Source organism: Erigeron canadensis, chromosome 8, assembly GCF_010389155.1.
Source record: "Erigeron canadensis isolate Cc75 chromosome 8, C_canadensis_v1, whole genome shotgun sequence".
NCBI classification, from domain to species: domain Eukaryota; kingdom Viridiplantae; phylum Streptophyta; class Magnoliopsida; order Asterales; family Asteraceae; genus Erigeron; species Erigeron canadensis.
Genome location: NC_057768.1, coordinates 46238445 through 46256731, shown reverse-complemented (window position 1 = coordinate 46256731; position 18287 = coordinate 46238445). Strand labels below are relative to the sequence as shown.

General features: G+C 35.2%; 3 protein-coding genes across 3 annotated transcripts; 2 read left to right on the top strand and 1 right to left on the bottom strand.

Moving 5' to 3' along the window:
- The first annotated feature begins 1815 nt into the window (after nt 1-1815).
- On the top strand, nt 1816-4429 carry LOC122610987 (fluoride export protein 1-like). The gene is made up of 6 exons (XM_043783940.1): nt 1816-2142; nt 2209-2286; nt 2840-2938; nt 3271-3463; nt 3549-3955; nt 4093-4429. Exons 1-6 carry the CDS (start codon nt 1816-1818, stop codon nt 4309-4311), a joined length of 1323 nt encoding a protein of 440 aa, XP_043639875.1. The 3' UTR covers nt 4312-4429.
- A 2240-nt stretch (nt 4430-6669) lies between these two features.
- Nucleotides 6670-9139, top strand: LOC122578960 (protein UXT homolog). Its single transcript, XM_043751026.1, has 7 exons — nt 6670-6939; nt 7116-7211; nt 7311-7340; nt 7520-7621; nt 7706-7813; nt 7909-7963; nt 8787-9139. The coding sequence occupies exons 2-7, from the start codon at nt 7120-7122 to the stop codon at nt 8826-8828; spliced, it is 429 nt and encodes a 142-aa protein (XP_043606961.1). The 5' UTR covers nt 6670-6939; nt 7116-7119; the 3' UTR covers nt 8829-9139.
- A 2973-nt stretch (nt 9140-12112) lies between these two features.
- Nucleotides 12113-15418, bottom strand: LOC122580118 (ABC transporter G family member 14-like). Its single transcript, XM_043752390.1, has 6 exons — nt 15108-15418; nt 14928-15024; nt 14104-14796; nt 13670-13846; nt 13395-13582; nt 12113-12939 (listed from the first exon to the last, which is right to left on the bottom strand). The coding sequence occupies exons 1-6, from the start codon at nt 15291-15293 to the stop codon at nt 12295-12297; spliced, it is 1986 nt and encodes a 661-aa protein (XP_043608325.1). The 5' UTR covers nt 15294-15418; the 3' UTR covers nt 12113-12294.
- Between the last annotated feature and the right edge of the window lie 2869 nt (nt 15419-18287).

Here is an 18287-nt window from a genome sequence, read left to right as displayed (position 1 = left end):
AGAAATTAAGATGATAGTTGGTGGAAAACGAAACTAAACTCGATTAATCGAATAGTACGATTGATGATACACGCCGCCGGAGAAGATTCTGATCAGAGAAACGAGAGAGAAACGAGAGAGAAATGAGAGAGAATTAGGGTTTCAAAGTATCAGATATGAAAATTGTGAGAAAGAAGGGAAACAGTTGGTGTTTGGGGGGGTTTGTTCGCGGGGTGAAAAGACAAAAATAGCCCTCCGTGTTAAATTTGTATTTAGGAACTAAGTTTTAATCTCAGCCGTTGATCATGATGGATGGATGGCTATGATCTGTTTTCTGGTTTTCACAAGAAATTAAGTTTGCAAATGATCTTTTCACTCTTTTCAAAAGTTAAATTGAATTAAACATCATTCAAAATTAACCACTCAAGATGATAACGTTGAATCTCCCTAAATAAAAAAGATTAGGTTGTAGCTAGTTTAATCTTTTTACACGTGAAAGTCCAACCAATTCGATCGCTTTCCAAATTCCTTTTTTCTTCTTCCGTAAAGTGATTTATGCGACTTCGGAAATTTTATTTAAATACAACAAAAAAACCAACAAAAACTATATATATATTGTAGAAAATAAGACTAACAAACAAACAAACAAACAATCAACCGCCTTGTCAACGATTTATGAATTGCTGATAATCCACGTACGACCTTTGTAATCTGCTCGTGTCTATTTTCTTTAAGGTGGATTTATACACACACCCCATATTTCTCTATTAATTTGTCATTTAACTTTTAATTTCAGCTGTGTTATTATAGATACATGCTTATCATTTTCACATATTTATATACGTATATTTTTCATCTTATAATAGTAATAGTTCATACACTAACAGATTTGTTTTATATATAATATGGATTAATTAATTACAAAAAGGTAACATGAAAAGTTTTGCTTTATGATGACGATGATGCAATCTCGCCACTTTTTTTTTTGTTTTTTACCCTTTAAACAAACAATATATATAATAGTAATATGAGCCAGTGAGTTCATAATATCATATTCAGATTTAGATTCACTTACGGCATGTTTTGTTGTAGAAAACTCGAAATACAGAAAAAGTGTTGACATACAATCAATTTTTTTAAAGAAATTTTCCATTGAAAACTGAAAACTCACTAGAAACTCTTTTCCAAAAATGTAATATATACCAAACGCGTTTTTAATAATTTTTTAGATAAGTGAAAATGAGTAACTAGAAAAACTTTCATATATGTAACTACAAACGCATCTATAATTTCTGTAAAAAAGAACATAATTTTTCTTTACGTTCAAGGTTATGATTGATTGACAATAACTTTTTTGTGTGAGCCTTTCAAATATAAAAAACAAAAAACTTTTTTGTGTGAATTTAATTGGTTGGGAAACTGGATTTGATGGTTTATTGGTCTGGCTTTTGTTTTGCTGCCTTTTCAACCTCTTTTTTTCGTATCTTTTATGTCTCTGACAACCTTAGTATGATGTCTGACCACTAACCTAACATAGATTTTTTACCCATTGTAATTAGTACTTTTTGTAATAATATATATAGTTTAGCAAACTTATTTTGTCATTGCTATGCGTAAAAATAATTATATGCATTTTGAGCAATGTAGTAGGTGTCGTCACTTGTTATAATTTATGAAATTATGTCCTTGCTGGTTTGTTATGATTAAGTGGAGTAGTTAAGGTCCATATTATTTTAATACGTCCATGATTGCCTTGTTATATATGACTAAAATATTGTAGCGTAAATTATTTGTTTGCAAAGCTATTGCAGTAGGAAAAAGTTTTAAACAAGCATTATGGATTATGGGCGCAATGACTCTGAGCCAAGAAGAAGTGGATCGTTTAGTAGAATTAGCAGTACAAATTCTTCTTTTAGACGTCAGTCTTTCAATTTTTCAGGAGGTGGCCACCATGAAGCTGACGATGACAGTGTCTCAGAGGCCGGAGATATTGGAGATAGGGAACTTAATAGTAAAAGATATAGTGGGAGTGGCAGGTCCAAGTTTTCTTTTGAGAATCTTGCAGAACGTCCGATAGTTCCCATTGAAGAACATTCTCTTAAAGAATCACAACTTCCAACTGCCTCACCGGATCCAATACTGCATGACAAGGAACAGTGTGAAGTGAGTTTTCTTGGCATTTTGTGATTTTGATATGGTTGCACATCATCTTTAACTATAAATATGCAGGAGTGCAAAAAAGAGTTGCCATGGTTCTTGACGTATGTGTCATCACGTATTCATCTTGCTGTACTAGGCATTCTTGGGGTAATGTTCTAAACCACCTTATGTTTGTTTGTTCCTTTGGGTCAACAGATAGTTTTCTTCAACTTATACAATATGATTCCTAGTGTATCTCCAACTTTGAATGTATAACCTGTTAAGGAATCACAAATTATAGCATACATGTATGGATACATAGTTACACACTTAGGTCTAAATCGAAAACACAAAGATTAATAAAACTTTGTGGAAGGCATCATATCTTCTTAGCTGAACAGTGTGAATTGAGGAAGATACATCAATTGATTTGGGAGGTCACATGTACAAATGTACTATCCGTTTATTCGTTTAACACTTATTTAAATTTGATTATATTATTCATACAATCCAATTATATGCAAGCAAGTTATCACTAAGATTCTTATTTTTTAGATTTTGTTTCCTATTCAGTTCAGATGGTGTCCCTTTGTTTCCACATTTTTATGCTTTCTGTAATTGTTATCTCTATGATAATGTGTTAGTGTTTCTATGCTGGAAACAACATTTGCAATTTGATTTGTCTCTCATGCAAGGAACTGAATTTGCTCTTACTACGCAGGTATTGACAAGGTACCTACTGGAAAAATTATTTGGTCCAGACGTGGGTGGTGCCACAAGTGATCAGAGCTATATGTATGTTGATCTTCCTCCCAATATGGTATCATTCTTTTTTTTCAATCTCTCTCTTACTCTACTCCTAACATAATAGCACATATTCTTACACTTAATGGAATCTGATAGAGTAATGAAATAGTGACTTAATATATAACACTCTTAGTTAGGAAGGATGCTAATGATTTATTTGAAGAAACATTTTAAAATATTGAGAATATAATCATTCAACTTGTGGGTTGTGGAACTTTATTTTCCAATATAAGTTAGAAACTCAACCAAAATCAATATTATCTTCATGGCTTCGAACACTGCATGATATCACTATTACTTTGAGCATCTTTTGATTCTTCCTTTCTATCTCCTTTCATATTCTAGGTCGGTTCATTCTTGATGGGCTGGTTTGGTACTGTTTTCAAAGGAGATATATCCAAATTTTCTACTGAGTTAGCTGTCGGGTTGACAACAGGTTACCTGGGTAGTCTCACCACATTTAGTGGCTGGAATCAGAAAATGCTTGAGCTTAGTGTTAACGATCGTTGGCTATTCTCTGTGCTTGGTTTTTTGATAGGTAAAACCCCCAAAAAAGTTACTTGCATTCATGCCTTGTCTTCCTAATTTCCTATGGCCTTTCTCATCCAAGTTTTGCTTTGTAGGTTTATCTCTGGTTTTCTGTTCCTTCATATATGGGGTTGGGACTGCTAAAGTTTTCAAGCGTGCTTTAATCAAGACAAACCTAGGTTCCAAGTGTTATCTCTATAAAGTAAATAACGTCATGAGTCAAAGTATATTAATAGTTGTGATGGTAATTCTGTGGGGATTGCTATTGGGTGTGAGTGTCGTTTTGCTAAAGAAAGGTTTTAATGGTGATAGCAGTACAAGTTACTTGTGGTTCGGTTGTATAGTTGGACCAGTTGGTGTATGGATCAGGTTCTATCTAGCAAAACTCAATGGACAGGGTTTAGGAAAAACGGAGATTATGAAATGGATGCCTTTTGGAACATTAATTGCCAATGTAGCTGCTTCATGTATCATGGCAGCCTTTGCAACATTGAAGAAAGACGTAAGTTCACATTATTTTGCATCTTTAGTTGCAAACCTGGTATATTTTCTCTCATTTGATTGTGCATCTAAGTTCTGCATGTTAATTCTTACATCACTCTCAAATTAATGTTTGTGTAATTATGGATTATCGTGCAGGTGAAGGGAAAACATTTTGATATTGTGGCAACAGGGATACAATTCGGTTTATGTGGTTGTTTGAGTACTGTTTCTACCTTCATTGCTGAGTTTGGTGCCATGATAGATAGTACACATCCTTGGCGAGCATGTGTATATGCATTGACGACTATAATCATATCATTTACACTGGGTACCCTCATTTACTCAGTTCCTGTATGGACCAAAGGTTGGTCATAGTCAGGTAGGTATATTTTTATTTGCCATAACAAATATACCTTTGAGCTTCACCACTATTTGGTTCGCTCTTAAGTGAATCTAAAGAAAACCAACCCCGAGTAGCTTGACTCAAAGTGATGCCGATGAAGTTGTAAGCTGATAATGGTGATCTGTTGGCGGATGTCAACAAGAAAGCTCGTCAAGTATACCATGAATCCATGATGACTGCTTAATTGTAGTGGCTTTTTATCTGTACCTACATGAAGAATGGTATGATTAGGACTTTTAATTTATAGAAAAAGTGGTGCATTTTGGCGATATTGAAATACATCGCTTTCCACTAGCTTTTGTAGATGTACTTATGTACCATATTGTGTTACTTTGATAACTGAGATATTTCAAGTCATCCGTATATTGTTGGTATGGGGAACACTGAACACTTTGGTGATTGGAGAGACTTACAACCTATTTGTTTGATATTTCTGGTTTATTTTTAAGCACAATTTGAATATTACTGACTACTGGGTGCTTGGTTGAGGATATTATGGGGTAAGGAATGGGTAAAACAATAATTAATCATGCTTGGTTATGTGTAAGTAATGCAATCATTAATCAATAATGGGTAATGGAGTATTACGAGTACTTAGTAAATTGGGTGGAATGGTAATGATAACACACTTCATTCCTCACTACCACCATAGGTCACTACCACTATCGCCACCACCACCATCATTTGACCACCACCACCATTTGCCGCCACGACCTCCACGACCATCCGTCACCACCACAACTTGTCGTCTCTACCAACACCACCTGCCGCCACCTATTACCACTACCACTACCACTCCCACCTGACACCACCATCACCATCACCATCACCTCCTATCACCACCACTTGTCGCCACCACCATCAGTCACCACCACCACCACCACCAACACCTATCACCACCACCACCTGCCGCCACTATCACCACCATTTGTCACCACTCGTCGTCACCACCACCACCTGCCGCCATAGTTGCACCGCCAATACCTATCACCACCACCATCACCACTCCTTGTCACTGCTCGTCGTCCCCACTACCACCATCTGCCACCAACATTAGTCAATCGGCTGCCACCATCACCACACCACCACCACCTATCGCCACCACTGTCACCACCACTTGTCGCCAATACAGCCACCTGTGACCACCCATCGTCGTCGCCACCACCACCACCTGTCACCACTTGCCGCCACCACCACCAACTACCACAATCACCAGCACCTGTATTATAAAATGGCAAGGAATAATGATTGAAGTGTATCAACCAACCAGTATTAATGCAATGATAGTATTCCTTTGCATTCTCTTTCCTTTTGCCTTTCCCATCCCCTTATTTGAACCAAGCGCCCCCTCAGTTTGAATATCAGAGGCTATTATACTATTTAGAAATTTGATCCTTAAGATCAGAACTGCTTGTAGCTAGATTGAAAATGGATATACTTTGAGCACGAGCACTCACGAAAAAGCCAGTTTCATCAGCCTTCATTACGATGGTCAGAATCCCAAATACTTCGCTAGTTCAATGCCCCATGCCCTGGCCCAGTAGCCCACAATTTTCACAGTAGCATGCAGGCTGCTTCCTGGGAGTCTGGGACCTTCTTTCTTTCTAATTCCTTTTATTAGGGTTTGGATTTGGGGAGACTAAGAATGTAAGGTTTTCCCCTAATATGTTGTAGTGTTTTTAGGCGGACTATTAGAAATTTTTCCTCTTATAAGGGATTAGTTGATGAGATTTTCTAACGTGGACCCGATTAAGACAATATAGTCTAGACCATCTATTGTGATATTCGATCATGACCTTTTAAAAAAAATGTATTAAAAATGTCCTTCAATCTCCTTAACTATTTTAAACATTTACTTAATGTACCTATAATGTCTTTATTGAAATATGTTTTTTCTATTCGCTTAATTAAATTTGTTTTATATATACAAATTACCTTATCTAATTAATTTAATTTAATTTACTCTAACTTATATTTTATAACTTTAAGTATAAAAAAAGTTAAATTATCAAAAAATGAGTAGATATGATGATATCATTTTTTTACACAAATGTTAGTTAAAAATTTAACGTTATCACGCTGGCTCGCATGTTTATAAAAAAAACTTTTAAACTTTTTATAATCCATTAATTTTTTTTATGGGTTAAACTCCAGTGGCCAGGGTATTTCACTAAACCTGTTATGCGGTGTCCCAAGGGAGTTTACTCCAAAGTCTCGAGTTCGAGTCATAGTAGGTTTTTCTCGACGGTATTTTCCAATAAAAGAGATGATATGGTAAGAAAGTTATTTAAGATCCGCTTAGTTCAGACTTTTCATTGTGCGATTTCATCCTATGAGGTCTTTTCCAAAAATAAAAAAAAACTCATGTAGAAGTCTCTTTTTCTTTGCTCCTGGTTATTTTCAACAGTCAGACACCACAAATCAACAGCCACTTCTCACAAAATTAGGGCAAATTTCGGTCCCCTCTTTCCTCTCTGACTGCAATCGGTGGTTTGTGGTGGTGTTTCCTTTCTGCTCCGCCGACGGTGGTGGTTCGGTTTCTACTTTTTTTTTTTTTCTGCGGCGCTCACTTCTGCAGCCCGTCCTCTCCCTACGAACAGGTTTGTCTCTCTTCTTTCGTTTCTGCAAGTTGATTTCTCCAATTAATTTGGTCTCCTTTTGACCCGTTATCCAACCCACCCATATTGTCGCCTCTTGTGTACGTATGACAATGACTTCAATGACATAAAGTTGTATTTTCGGATATATTTGAATTTGGTTGAATCCTTGTCTGTAGATAAATGGATAGACTTAAGGAAGAAAAAATACAAAGATTCGAGGAATTCGTTGACCGCCGCTTGAAACCTGACCTTGTTAAGGCCATTGCTGAAAGGTACGATTTTATCTTTCTGCACTCCATACTTATTATGTACTCGTACCATTTTTTTCTTTTCTATTTGTATTTTGTAACATTTTTCCAACGATTTTGCAGGGACAAAGTTTTTGAACAGCAGAAAGTCTTGTATCCTCGCTTGCTACAGCAATCGCTTTCTTGGTTTTAAAATGTGAATTAGTTTGTTTAAATCATTACACCAATAACTGATTATAGACCTACAGTACATTGCACTGATCCTTGAAATCCAATTAGTTTGTTTAGCTACATTTTTATATGTGCTTTCACTTGACACCATCAACTTGTAGCTCAGATTTGAGAAAAAGTTTGGAGAATTTGGAGAAGAATGGTGTAACAAGTCTCAGGTCAATGGTCAATCTTGGTTCTGAAGTATACGCACAAGCTGATGTGTACGTATATATGTGTTAATTTGGTGGTTTTATCTTTGTTAAGTTAAGAATCAAACTTACTTAAAAAGCTCTTTATGTCTGCAGACCTGATACACGTCACATATTTGTGGATGTTGGGCTTGGATTTCATGTAGAGCTGACTTGGTCAGAGGCTTTGGAAATCATCCCTGCCAGGGAAGAAAAGCTGGCTAGGTTTAACTTTTAATAATCTGTTTTCCAGTTTCTCATAATAGCATAAGGAGATGCACTTGCAATAGTTTTGTGAAATTTTTTTGTGTTGTATGTAGGCAAATCGAAGAATACACTCGTCTCATTGCTCAAATTAAAGCCCAAATCAAGATGGTTAGTTTACTTGCTGCTACATCTTTTCTTATGAAAGTGAATAGTATACAGTCTGTTTGGAGGTTGTTAAGCCACAATGTTGTGTACATTACATGCATCCTGTTTATTGGTTATAATTGAGTCGAGCCAACTTGTTAGCTACTCTAGATCGATTTAAAACATATTCTGAATTGAATCGGTTTACGTCTAGGTCGAGCTACTCAAGTAGACTCTAGAGTAGAGCATGAGTATTCAAATGGTGGCTTGTATAGCTCATGAGCCTTATCTAGCTTAAGCCATTTTCCGATTTTACCTTTTATGTATATTTATTTATAGATATTTATCATATTGTCTAATTGAGTTGGGCTTGGCGATAAAGTTTCAAGTTGAGGCAAACAGAGATTGAGATTACGGAGTGCATTAGTACTAACCTTGGTTATAGTTAATGTTTTAATGTTGATAGTGGAGATTGATTTTGAAGCTAAAAGATCGATCTAGCTTGAGCTTGACGATTTATCAACTCAACTGAGCGATTACACTAGATACTAATTTTGCCGGCATAAGACAATTTGCGATTTTAGCTTTTATACATATTTATCTATATATATTTATTATACTGTCTAATTGAGGGGTCTTGGCTCAAAATTGTCGAGATGAGGCAAGCGGAGATGAAATTATGGAGTGCATCAGTACCAAATTTCATTGAAGTTAGTAATGTTTTAATGTTGATTTTCAAGATTGAGTTTGAAGCTAAAGGATGAATCCAGCTAGCTTGACATATAATGTTTTAATTTTGCTGGAGACAGTTTTTGTTTTTATAACACGATATTTTTGGCCGCAACAGGTTTCTCAAGGAATACGAGAGCTGCTACAAATACCAGAGTGACTTTATATAATTAAAATGTTATTGAGTGGTTGTTGTGGGATCAAGTAAAGACGAAGACATCGACCTCATGTAAATTCCACACTGATGAGACCCACCTTGTCTAGTTGGAGGAAGAAAAAATATGAAAAAATGTTTAGCCAAGTTGCTTTGCTTAGCTAGGGGGGTAGTTTTTGTTAGTTGCTACAAATGGCTATGACATTGTAACATTTACAAATTAGGGCTACAAACGAGCCAAAGTGTAACCTATGCTTGACTTGACGGTGTTAGACCATGTTTTTGTCAGATCTTTGTTAGTTTGTCCGTTTATTTAAGTTTTTTTGTTTTGTTTTATGTTTACTATTAAATGTGTGACAACGTGAAAACACTGATGTGCTTCGTAGAGCACAGATAACCCGTCACTGCTGGAATCGGCTTCTATCCTGGGCTAATAATAAAAAGAAAATGATGGTTGATTGTTTCAAGTATCAAGTGTGGAGAACATTGGTTGTTTAGGAATCGATAATCGTTGGTTTATCATGCTTTGTTTCCTATATATAAGACTGGAAGAGATGAAAGGCTCTGTTGTCGTTGCTCAAGATACCCGACAGAGTTTAGTACATAATCACGGATGAGAAGGGGACCTTTATTGGGTTGTGAACTTCGTTATAGTTAAGGAATCTTTTTCTTTGTTCTGTCTGTAGATTTTGAAGAAAAAAGTAATAATGTTTGGGTTTAAATCATAGAATAGCAGTTGTCTAATGTATATCGTACCCTATATAGTCTACAAAATTGCTCTATAAACAAACATTTTCAAACTAAATTGGGCCAAACATCAAAATTGCGGTTTGTAAATCTTTTTGTTGGCTGGCTTTTGATCCATCTATCTACAAAAAAAAAAAAAAACATCAATTTTATTCTTACTCCATAACCATTCATTCAAGAATAAAATCACGAGGTTTTCTTTTTTAAAAATTGATCAATCAAATCTTATATCCTCTGCAAGCATCTTATAAAAATTGTTTATCTGCTTGTTTTAATGTTTATTTTTGCTTGTATAGAATAAGCAATCCAAAGTCCCCTTTTCTGAAAAAGGAGAAGGATGATGAGGATTCCAACAAAATATTTTGTTGGGCGACTTGAGAGTAATTTCATTATCATTATATAAAAGAAGATTCAGAGAGTCGTTGAAGAGACCCCACCAAACAGATGTTGTCTTCCCGAAAGCTATTCATGTCAGTCAGTGAGTAAATCCAACCCTCTCGTTAATTTTCCAAATTATTTTACCATGTATCATAATGCTGCACATCACCTGTTTGGTGTTTTGCCCATGACACACATTTTGCTAGTCTTACTCCATTTTACATTTCTTTGTTTTTATTAACATTTTTTACATATTTTTTTAACATTTACATATTTATTATTTTTTAGAAACGACGAATCTTGTTACTATTTTTTCTGTATCCAACTATTGCCCCAACTTTAAAGTTTTGTTTCATCGCTATTGTATGTGTACGCTTGCTGATGTGGCGACATATATGGATGGATGACACATCAGCAAAAGCGAATACATTCATATATACAATAATAATAAGGGAATTGAAAAGTGAATATGTGGCTAATAATAAATCAAAATTTGAACTAAAGTTTAGCACATTTTCTTTTGAAACACTCGCGTCATTTCTTTTCATGCCCAGTGGTTGTTTCACTTGCTTGTTTGGTCGTTCTTATTGCTAATTTGTTTTACTCGTTATACTTTCCGTTTTCTTCATTGTATAATAATATAATTTGTATTGCTTTTGATTATCCTAAATAGTTTGTGCATGAAACTGACTTTAGGTGAGTTGAGAGTACACTTGCAGATGGTGGATAATTGATTATATAAAACTTTAGCACCAAAAGTTGCTTAGTGGAAGATTTGAGTGTGAAAGGATTATTAAATGGAGTTGTACTACTTGTAATCCTACTTTAGCCATAGTACAAGATTACCTAAGTTAAAAAGACATTCTTATGAACACTCGATAAGGACATTCTTAAACTTGTTAGTGAGTCCCTTTGTATAAACAAAAAGATATAATCATACCATCACTCTTATTAAAAGTTGCTATATATTAAACTCGTACTTAATTTCATTTAAACTGCTTTGGTTATTTGGACAGAAACACACTAGGTAGATTCATATATTCTTCTTCATATTGTGGATTCGCTGAATGAAATTTGCAAAGGCTCCTTTAGACTTCTTAATTTGTCAGTCTCAAGGAATCAGAAACTTGCGGTTAATGTTATTTGGCTAGTCTGATATTCTTGGACATGAACTTGAGATCACAACACTTTCTACAGATTTTGAAACAACATCAGATCTAGGATGAGTGGATTTAAAATAAAAAGTGTATGTTCCTGTGGTTGTCCAAAGTACACTTTAGTGCAGTCTCTAAATATTCTCTAGCTTGAACTTTAGATGGTTATTTGTAAACCTGATCAATTTTTTGAAATTTTGAATTCCTTTTGTTGGCCAAAGATAACCTGTACCTTGGGCAAAATGGTACAGTTACCATATATCTAGACGTATCTCACTTCGTTAAGCTAAACCAAAAGATATCATTGTAACAGATTTGGTTTGATATCTAGAACATATTCTAGACACAAGTAATACAACATAATTTCTCCATAACCTGAGACTCCTTGTGTTGCTCCTGGATGATTTTTTTAAGTTTTAAGATCTGCAGTGACCACTTTTTTAACTGTCTCCATTGCTATATGAAGAATTGCAAAAGGAAAAAAGTATTCAAGAGTTAGATGAATCATTTAAGTGTATGGCTTGTATTGCTTGTCAGTGTTTTAGAGGAAAATTTAAGAAATTTACTTACTCATGTTTAAATGATTTGGTATTTGTGAAGGATGACCTACTTTTATGTTTCATGGAATTGATATACATTATGATAATCAATTATTCTATCTCAACCTGGATCTGGTTCTTGCATGATATTATAAAGGATCGGCATATTATCAGATTTCGTTGTGATATCATCTGATTGAAGATTTTTGAATTCTGCAGATAATTTTACTGATGATAATCTGTCCTGTTCCATGGATGTCGCCATCAGTCTTCTGATATTAATCCTATCATTGAGAAATGTTCTTTAATACGGATAAACTTGCAACAAGTGGAGTAGCATTAAACTATAGATATCCTATCACTCATCGAGAACCACTTCTACAGAATCATTATCGGTATCGAGGTAAGTGGTCTATAACCATAAAGTTACAAGTTGGTACGTAATGAAACCATTGAGGATTAATTTATAGCATTGAATGAAACCAGCATAGTTAGATATATCTGTAAATATTTTTCACGTGGATGGTGATACAGCTACATCTCTTTAAAATGATCAAAGTTGTAGCAATACGGTATCTAAACTAATTTTATCGTTTTTTCTCCCGATAAAATGGAAAACCTCTTCAACTATCACATCTCTAAGAAAATTGGTCCTCACTTAACCTTTTGCAGTGCAATATAAGCAACAAGTCGATAACCCACCAACATCATTGCCATAATCAACAAATCAGCTGGTAGATTATTCAATCCCACTGATTTAACTGCTGGAAAATCTGCAACATGGCAGTAGACTCCTTTTGAACATTCGTATAAATCACTTTCATTGTATTGAACCCCAAGCAGAAGCTTGAAACAGTAGTAGCTATAGCTCAAATACTTCAACCACACTATAAAAGAAGGGATTTGCTGTATGTAATATCCTCCAGCAATTAGGAAAACCAGGGTCGTAACTGAGGCCAATGTTGTGGCTTTTTTAACATCCATAAGGATGGCACCAATGGCTAACCCAAGACTTTGGGCTACAAGGACATTGTAGAGGACAACAAGTAGGGAAAGGACGAAAGTGACTGGGTCGGGTTTGAGCCCACCCATCCAATAGAGTATGAAGGTGAAGGCGGTTGGGAGGGCTAGCTCGAGTGGCAGGTCTCCAATGGTTCTTGCAAGAAAGTAAGAGGAGAGACGGTACATTCCAGATGATCTTTCTTTTATAAGCATCCTCCTTTCTTGTGGAAAAGTAAAAACAGCATTATATAACGGGTAGAACCCCCAAAAAACTGAGAAGAAGAAAAGCATTGCTATCTGCAAGGAAAGAACGCCAATGTTTATTAGCTTTAGTATTTTCCATTAGGTTTAAGTAAGTTATATATTTTTGGCAGAGGTTGCAATTTGGGCGGGTCAGACAGGTTGGATATAGGGTCAAAGAATGGTTAGGTCTGATTGACTCACAATGCTTTTTGTCAATAAATTTTACTGAATCATTTGTATGTCAAATATTATTTTAATAGGATTACATGAATACAAAAATGATTTAGCCTATTAACGAATTAACGAAATGATTTAGAAGGTTTTATGGATTAAAAACACCTCTTTGAGAGACTTTCACCCGTGCCGACCCATTCGATCCATTTCCATCACACTTTTCTTTTTTTGCCCGTTTGACTTGTTTTAGATAAAAACATAACAAGAATTGGCCCATTAATCGTTAAACGGGTCAAAAGTGCCAGACTCCAGTTTTTAAGGATTCTAATGCATACCCTATCTTCAATATGGGATGTTGGGGTGTGCCACCATAGGAGTCCTCCTAGTATAGCAACACTTATCACTTGAAAGATCCGAAGCCTGTTGAAGGATTCAAATCTTCTTTCTTTCACCCCCCTTAAAAGTAGCACCTTAAACTGATGCCACCAGCTTGTGCACCACTGTTCTGACTTGCCATGGCTTCCTATACCATTTAAAACCCAAAAAAAGTTAAACACTTTTAGGTGAATTCTTCCATTTATTAATGTTATCTTTTTTTTATACAACTTACTTCTGGAAGCTTCTTTTCCATGGTTATGGTTGCTAATATCTACACTGCATAAATCAGCTTTCAATCTGGTCGATATGTATGTTTCATAGGAACTGACGAGTTGTTCCCTTACTAACTTCCTCTCATGCTCTGTGTTTTCACCTTGCTCGTATTCATGCATAGCATCAGGTGCGATTCCTGTCATATTAAATTCTCATAAATGGTTAGAAATAGATTTGAATTAGTGCAATTAAGATTCTTGGTCATGATGAAGGTGGCTTTTTACTTTGTTAATCTATCGATGCGGTAGTCATGATGGAGTATAACGTGGGGTCTTACTTTTCTTCATTTCAAAGGTACAATTATGAACATACACTTTCTTTACACAATTGAATCAGATTTTAATGATTTATATGCAATTTGCAATGAGTTGGAATCACAAGATAAATAATTACCATTAGCTAGATCTAGTAAAAGATCAGCTGGATTGACTGTGATGGTAGTGGAAAATCCAATGGATGTGAAATACTCCAAGGCTGTGGATGCAGGACCGTAGTAAATTGGTGAGCCCTCAGACAACAAAACTAATTTGTCAAACATATGGTAGAGCCGGCTAGATGGCTGATGAATTGTTGTGATCACGGTGCGACCTCCACTAGCCAACCGCTTGATGGTAGTTACAATCCGTTGAGCCGTGGTTGAGTCTAGACCAGAAGTGGGCTCATCCAACAACAGCAAGCTAGGGTTAATTAACATCTCTTGGCCAATGCTAACCCTTTTTTTCTCTCCACCAGAAATACCTCTAAATAGTGGGCCACCTATCATGCTGGTTTTACACCGAGTTAGTCCCAGCTCAGCAATGACTCTCTCCACATGCTCAACTTTCTCACCTTGAGTCAAGGTTTTGGGTAATCTTAACATTGCAGTGAATAATAGGGTTTCAGTCACAGTGAGATGAGGATATAGAACATCTTCTTGTGTTACAAATCCTGTTCGCCTTTTTATAGAACCGGAAAATGGGCAGCTGTTATATGTAATCTTTCCAGACAGTTTTCCGGTGAGGCGGCCACCGAGAGCTGTGAGGAGAGTCGTCTTACCACTTCCTGATGGACCTAACATTGCCAGTATCTCCCCTGGGTAAACCTTACCTGCAGTTGCATATACAAAGTTCTTAATTGGTTTAGGCACTACCGTTATCGAAACATGTTACCCATATAATTTTTTTTCCTTTCACATAAACAAAATGACAAATCCTACTTCTACATTCAGCCATTCTTACCTGTCACCCCATTAAGTATTGTTTTCTCTCTTGTGCTAGCTACCCCACCACATGTACCTTTTTGCTCAAACTTAACTTTGTAAACAACATCTTCAAACTGCAAATAAGTGATAACAGTTAGTAAACATGAAACACAATTTTTTTTTTGGAGGGAGGGGGGGGGGGGGGGGGGGGGGGGACCTTTAGAGTTATGGGGGATAAGGCGAGCTGTAGACAAGACGTTGAACGGGAATTAGGCTGGACTGGATACACGAGATAAGAAGGGTAATCATGGTTTGGTTTCACCATTTCTATGGGATTGGAAATGGTAATGGTAGTAGTAGTATCGTCAGGAGTTGGAACTACAGAGTTGGAAGGCATGGCCATTGGCCAAGTAGTTATGGTGTCTAAATGGCTTACTTTTGTTAGTGGATTGTTCGCTATTTAAAGAATGAGGATAGTAATAGAATGTATAACTATGCTTCAGTTTGAGGATAGTACTTGAACTATCTTGCTTTAGTTTGAGTTCGAGTTTGTTAACTGCATAAGACTGGTATATATATACAAGTAAGTATAGTGCTAAGGATATCAAAAGAATCTAATGTAGGCCTAGCTAGCTCTATATGGTGTGCCCCATTCTTTTTCTTTCGAAGTATTCCAACACTCCCTTTTAGTCAATTATTTACTGTAACCTCTTTGGAGTTTCTCTTTCTTTTATCAGTTTGGCATCCTCTATCTCTCTGTCATCATTCGATGCTTGCTTTTAGACCTTTTCTGTTTTAGTGACCAACTAAGGCTGCATGGATGATCATGCAAGTCATCTCCAGGAGCAAGAAGTGGGAGATGAGAGGCATACCACTTAGCTAAGTTCATTATCTTTCTGTTCAGATGCCAATTTGTGTTTAAAATAGCAAGTGTCTATTAATAACTTGCTAGTTTTGAATACAAGTTGCACATAGAAGCCAAAAATATTCATGATGGTCATATCGGAGAAGCTAGATTGGATTCAAACGTGTCCTAAGCTAGTTGGGTATAAGCATGAATAAATGAAAATAGTACAAATAAAGGAGGTCCGAAGAAAATCTACCTTTGGCAAAAAAAAGCAGATTTTAAATAATATTAACTCTTTAAAAAAGCACATTCGTATGCTTATTACTATATGCTATTAAAATTGTTTAAATGATTTTAAGTCAAATGAGTATTTATGGCCATCCACTGGGGGAGGAGCATTGATGCTGTCCTAATAATAGCAATGGCTTAATGTAAAGAAAGAACAATAAGGATGAAAAAGTAGGAAGCCGAAGGGTGTAGTATTTATTAACTTGTAAAGTTGATGTAGAGGGGAGCTGTGATGTGAATAGCCTGCAAATGCTAACTGATATTCTATGCATATATGTCCTCATTTTTCTTCTGGTTTTCAACATTCTATTCGATATGACCGTTCAATTTCTTGCTTGTTTATTTACTTTATCTTTACCATTCTAGTTACTCATAAATCGAGAATCTTGTAGATTAAAATGAATATCTTGTAAACTGGAGAGACGTTAGATTAACATAACATAATCTATGGTCATAAAGGGAAAGTCATGATGCATACTTTTATTTTTTTAAGAGGCAATTATTGCGACTTTCATTGGGGATTATTTACTTATTACTATCGTTTTTGTGGGTGGGCTTCAGTTTGAGATTAGGATAGTATTAGATTCTAAACCGAAACTTTGTTCTTGTAATATCGTGCTCAAATAGAATCCACTTTTTGCTTGGCTTTATCACATGGGTTTTGAAGAACTTTGACATAGATGGTGAATCGGTCCAAATGGAGGTAGTGAATATATTAAGTTGCCTATGCTGTTTGCTATGACTAAAATATATCATTATACTTATGTGTGTGTGATTATCATATGGCATAAGCATATGGTGATTCTTTAGCACCTTTGTTTAAGATTAGGCCTGTCTTTTTGCATGTAATGCATCTCCTTAAAATCATGTGCTTTGTATAAGGTGTTCTACATTCATTTAAGTTAATTGTCTTAAATTATCAGTCATAAGCCCTTGTTACAACTTACAATGACATTAGTTATGAGTTTAAATCTCTTTAGGGAGATATTTGGTAGTTTGCTCTTCTGCAGTTTAAGAGGTGAAGTCATTCTATATAACAGCTAATTAATGCCGTCAAACACATCACATAATAACCATTGAACTTTTAGGATGGTAAAATAAAATTTTTTGGGTCGCTTTTATGTAAAGTGTATGTCACACGCAGATAGAATAACAGTAACAGCCTTTACAAGTGTTGTTAATGTCTACTTTCTAGTCCATTCAGCTCTCTTTTCCATCCGATTTGCGTATTATTCCTCTTTTTAATATTGTTAGGCACTACGGATCGGGATATAAGGAATAGCAAAAATTAGATGCACCAAATGAGATGGTGATGAAAATAGAAAGAATATTTATATTTAGGGTATTCAGTTCTTTGTATTACTTGAAAATGCTTCCAAAGTCAAGAATATTTATATTCCTATTTCCTAGTGTGATTATATATCCAATTGAATACTGGAGGGTATTTTTCACATTATACAAGACTGAACGATCCAATGTATTAATTACATATATCATATTATCATGTCAAGTCTTATTGACTCATGGGGGCAAAAGAGATATGTGACCATTTTGGCATTTTCTACCTCTCATGGATGTCATGTTAGGACTTAGGAATTGTAGACGTATTTGTATGAGGAATGAAAAAGTCATGTAGAAGACAAAATGTGATGAAGAACAACTAACAATCAAAGTGGCGACTTGAGATGGTGACGACTCATGTCTATAAAGTGAAACAACTCATACAAACTTTAATCAGTATATGAATAATTTAATTTTCAAGAACTTTGGTATGGTTTCCAGATTCAAAATTATGTCAGTTAATTCAGTTGATTTTCATTTATTTTTTATTTTATATCAATTGATTTTTCTGCCATTCACTTCTTAAGAACTAACGAATTTTGTTACCCGTTTTGCTCTGGAAGTTATCATTTTTATCGTATTTGATAACATGTAAAACATGACATTGATCTTTCTAACATTCCCTACATTAAGATCTTCACTCATATTTAATCAATTAAGGTTTGACGAACTTCTAACCAAAAACAACGCTTAAAAATTATATAGCAAGTCAATATTCGTTTACACAAAATTTCTCACTGAGTTACTATATAACTGAATAAAACAAAAATATATTATAAATTTAACATTATAGTAATTACGTGTTACAAAAAATAACATGTGGGAATAATAAAAATCAAAAATCAAAAGAAATAATTCAGTACATGTTGAGGACATGTTTGTTTTTTTAGTCATTAAGAGACTGAATTGATAAAGTGACAT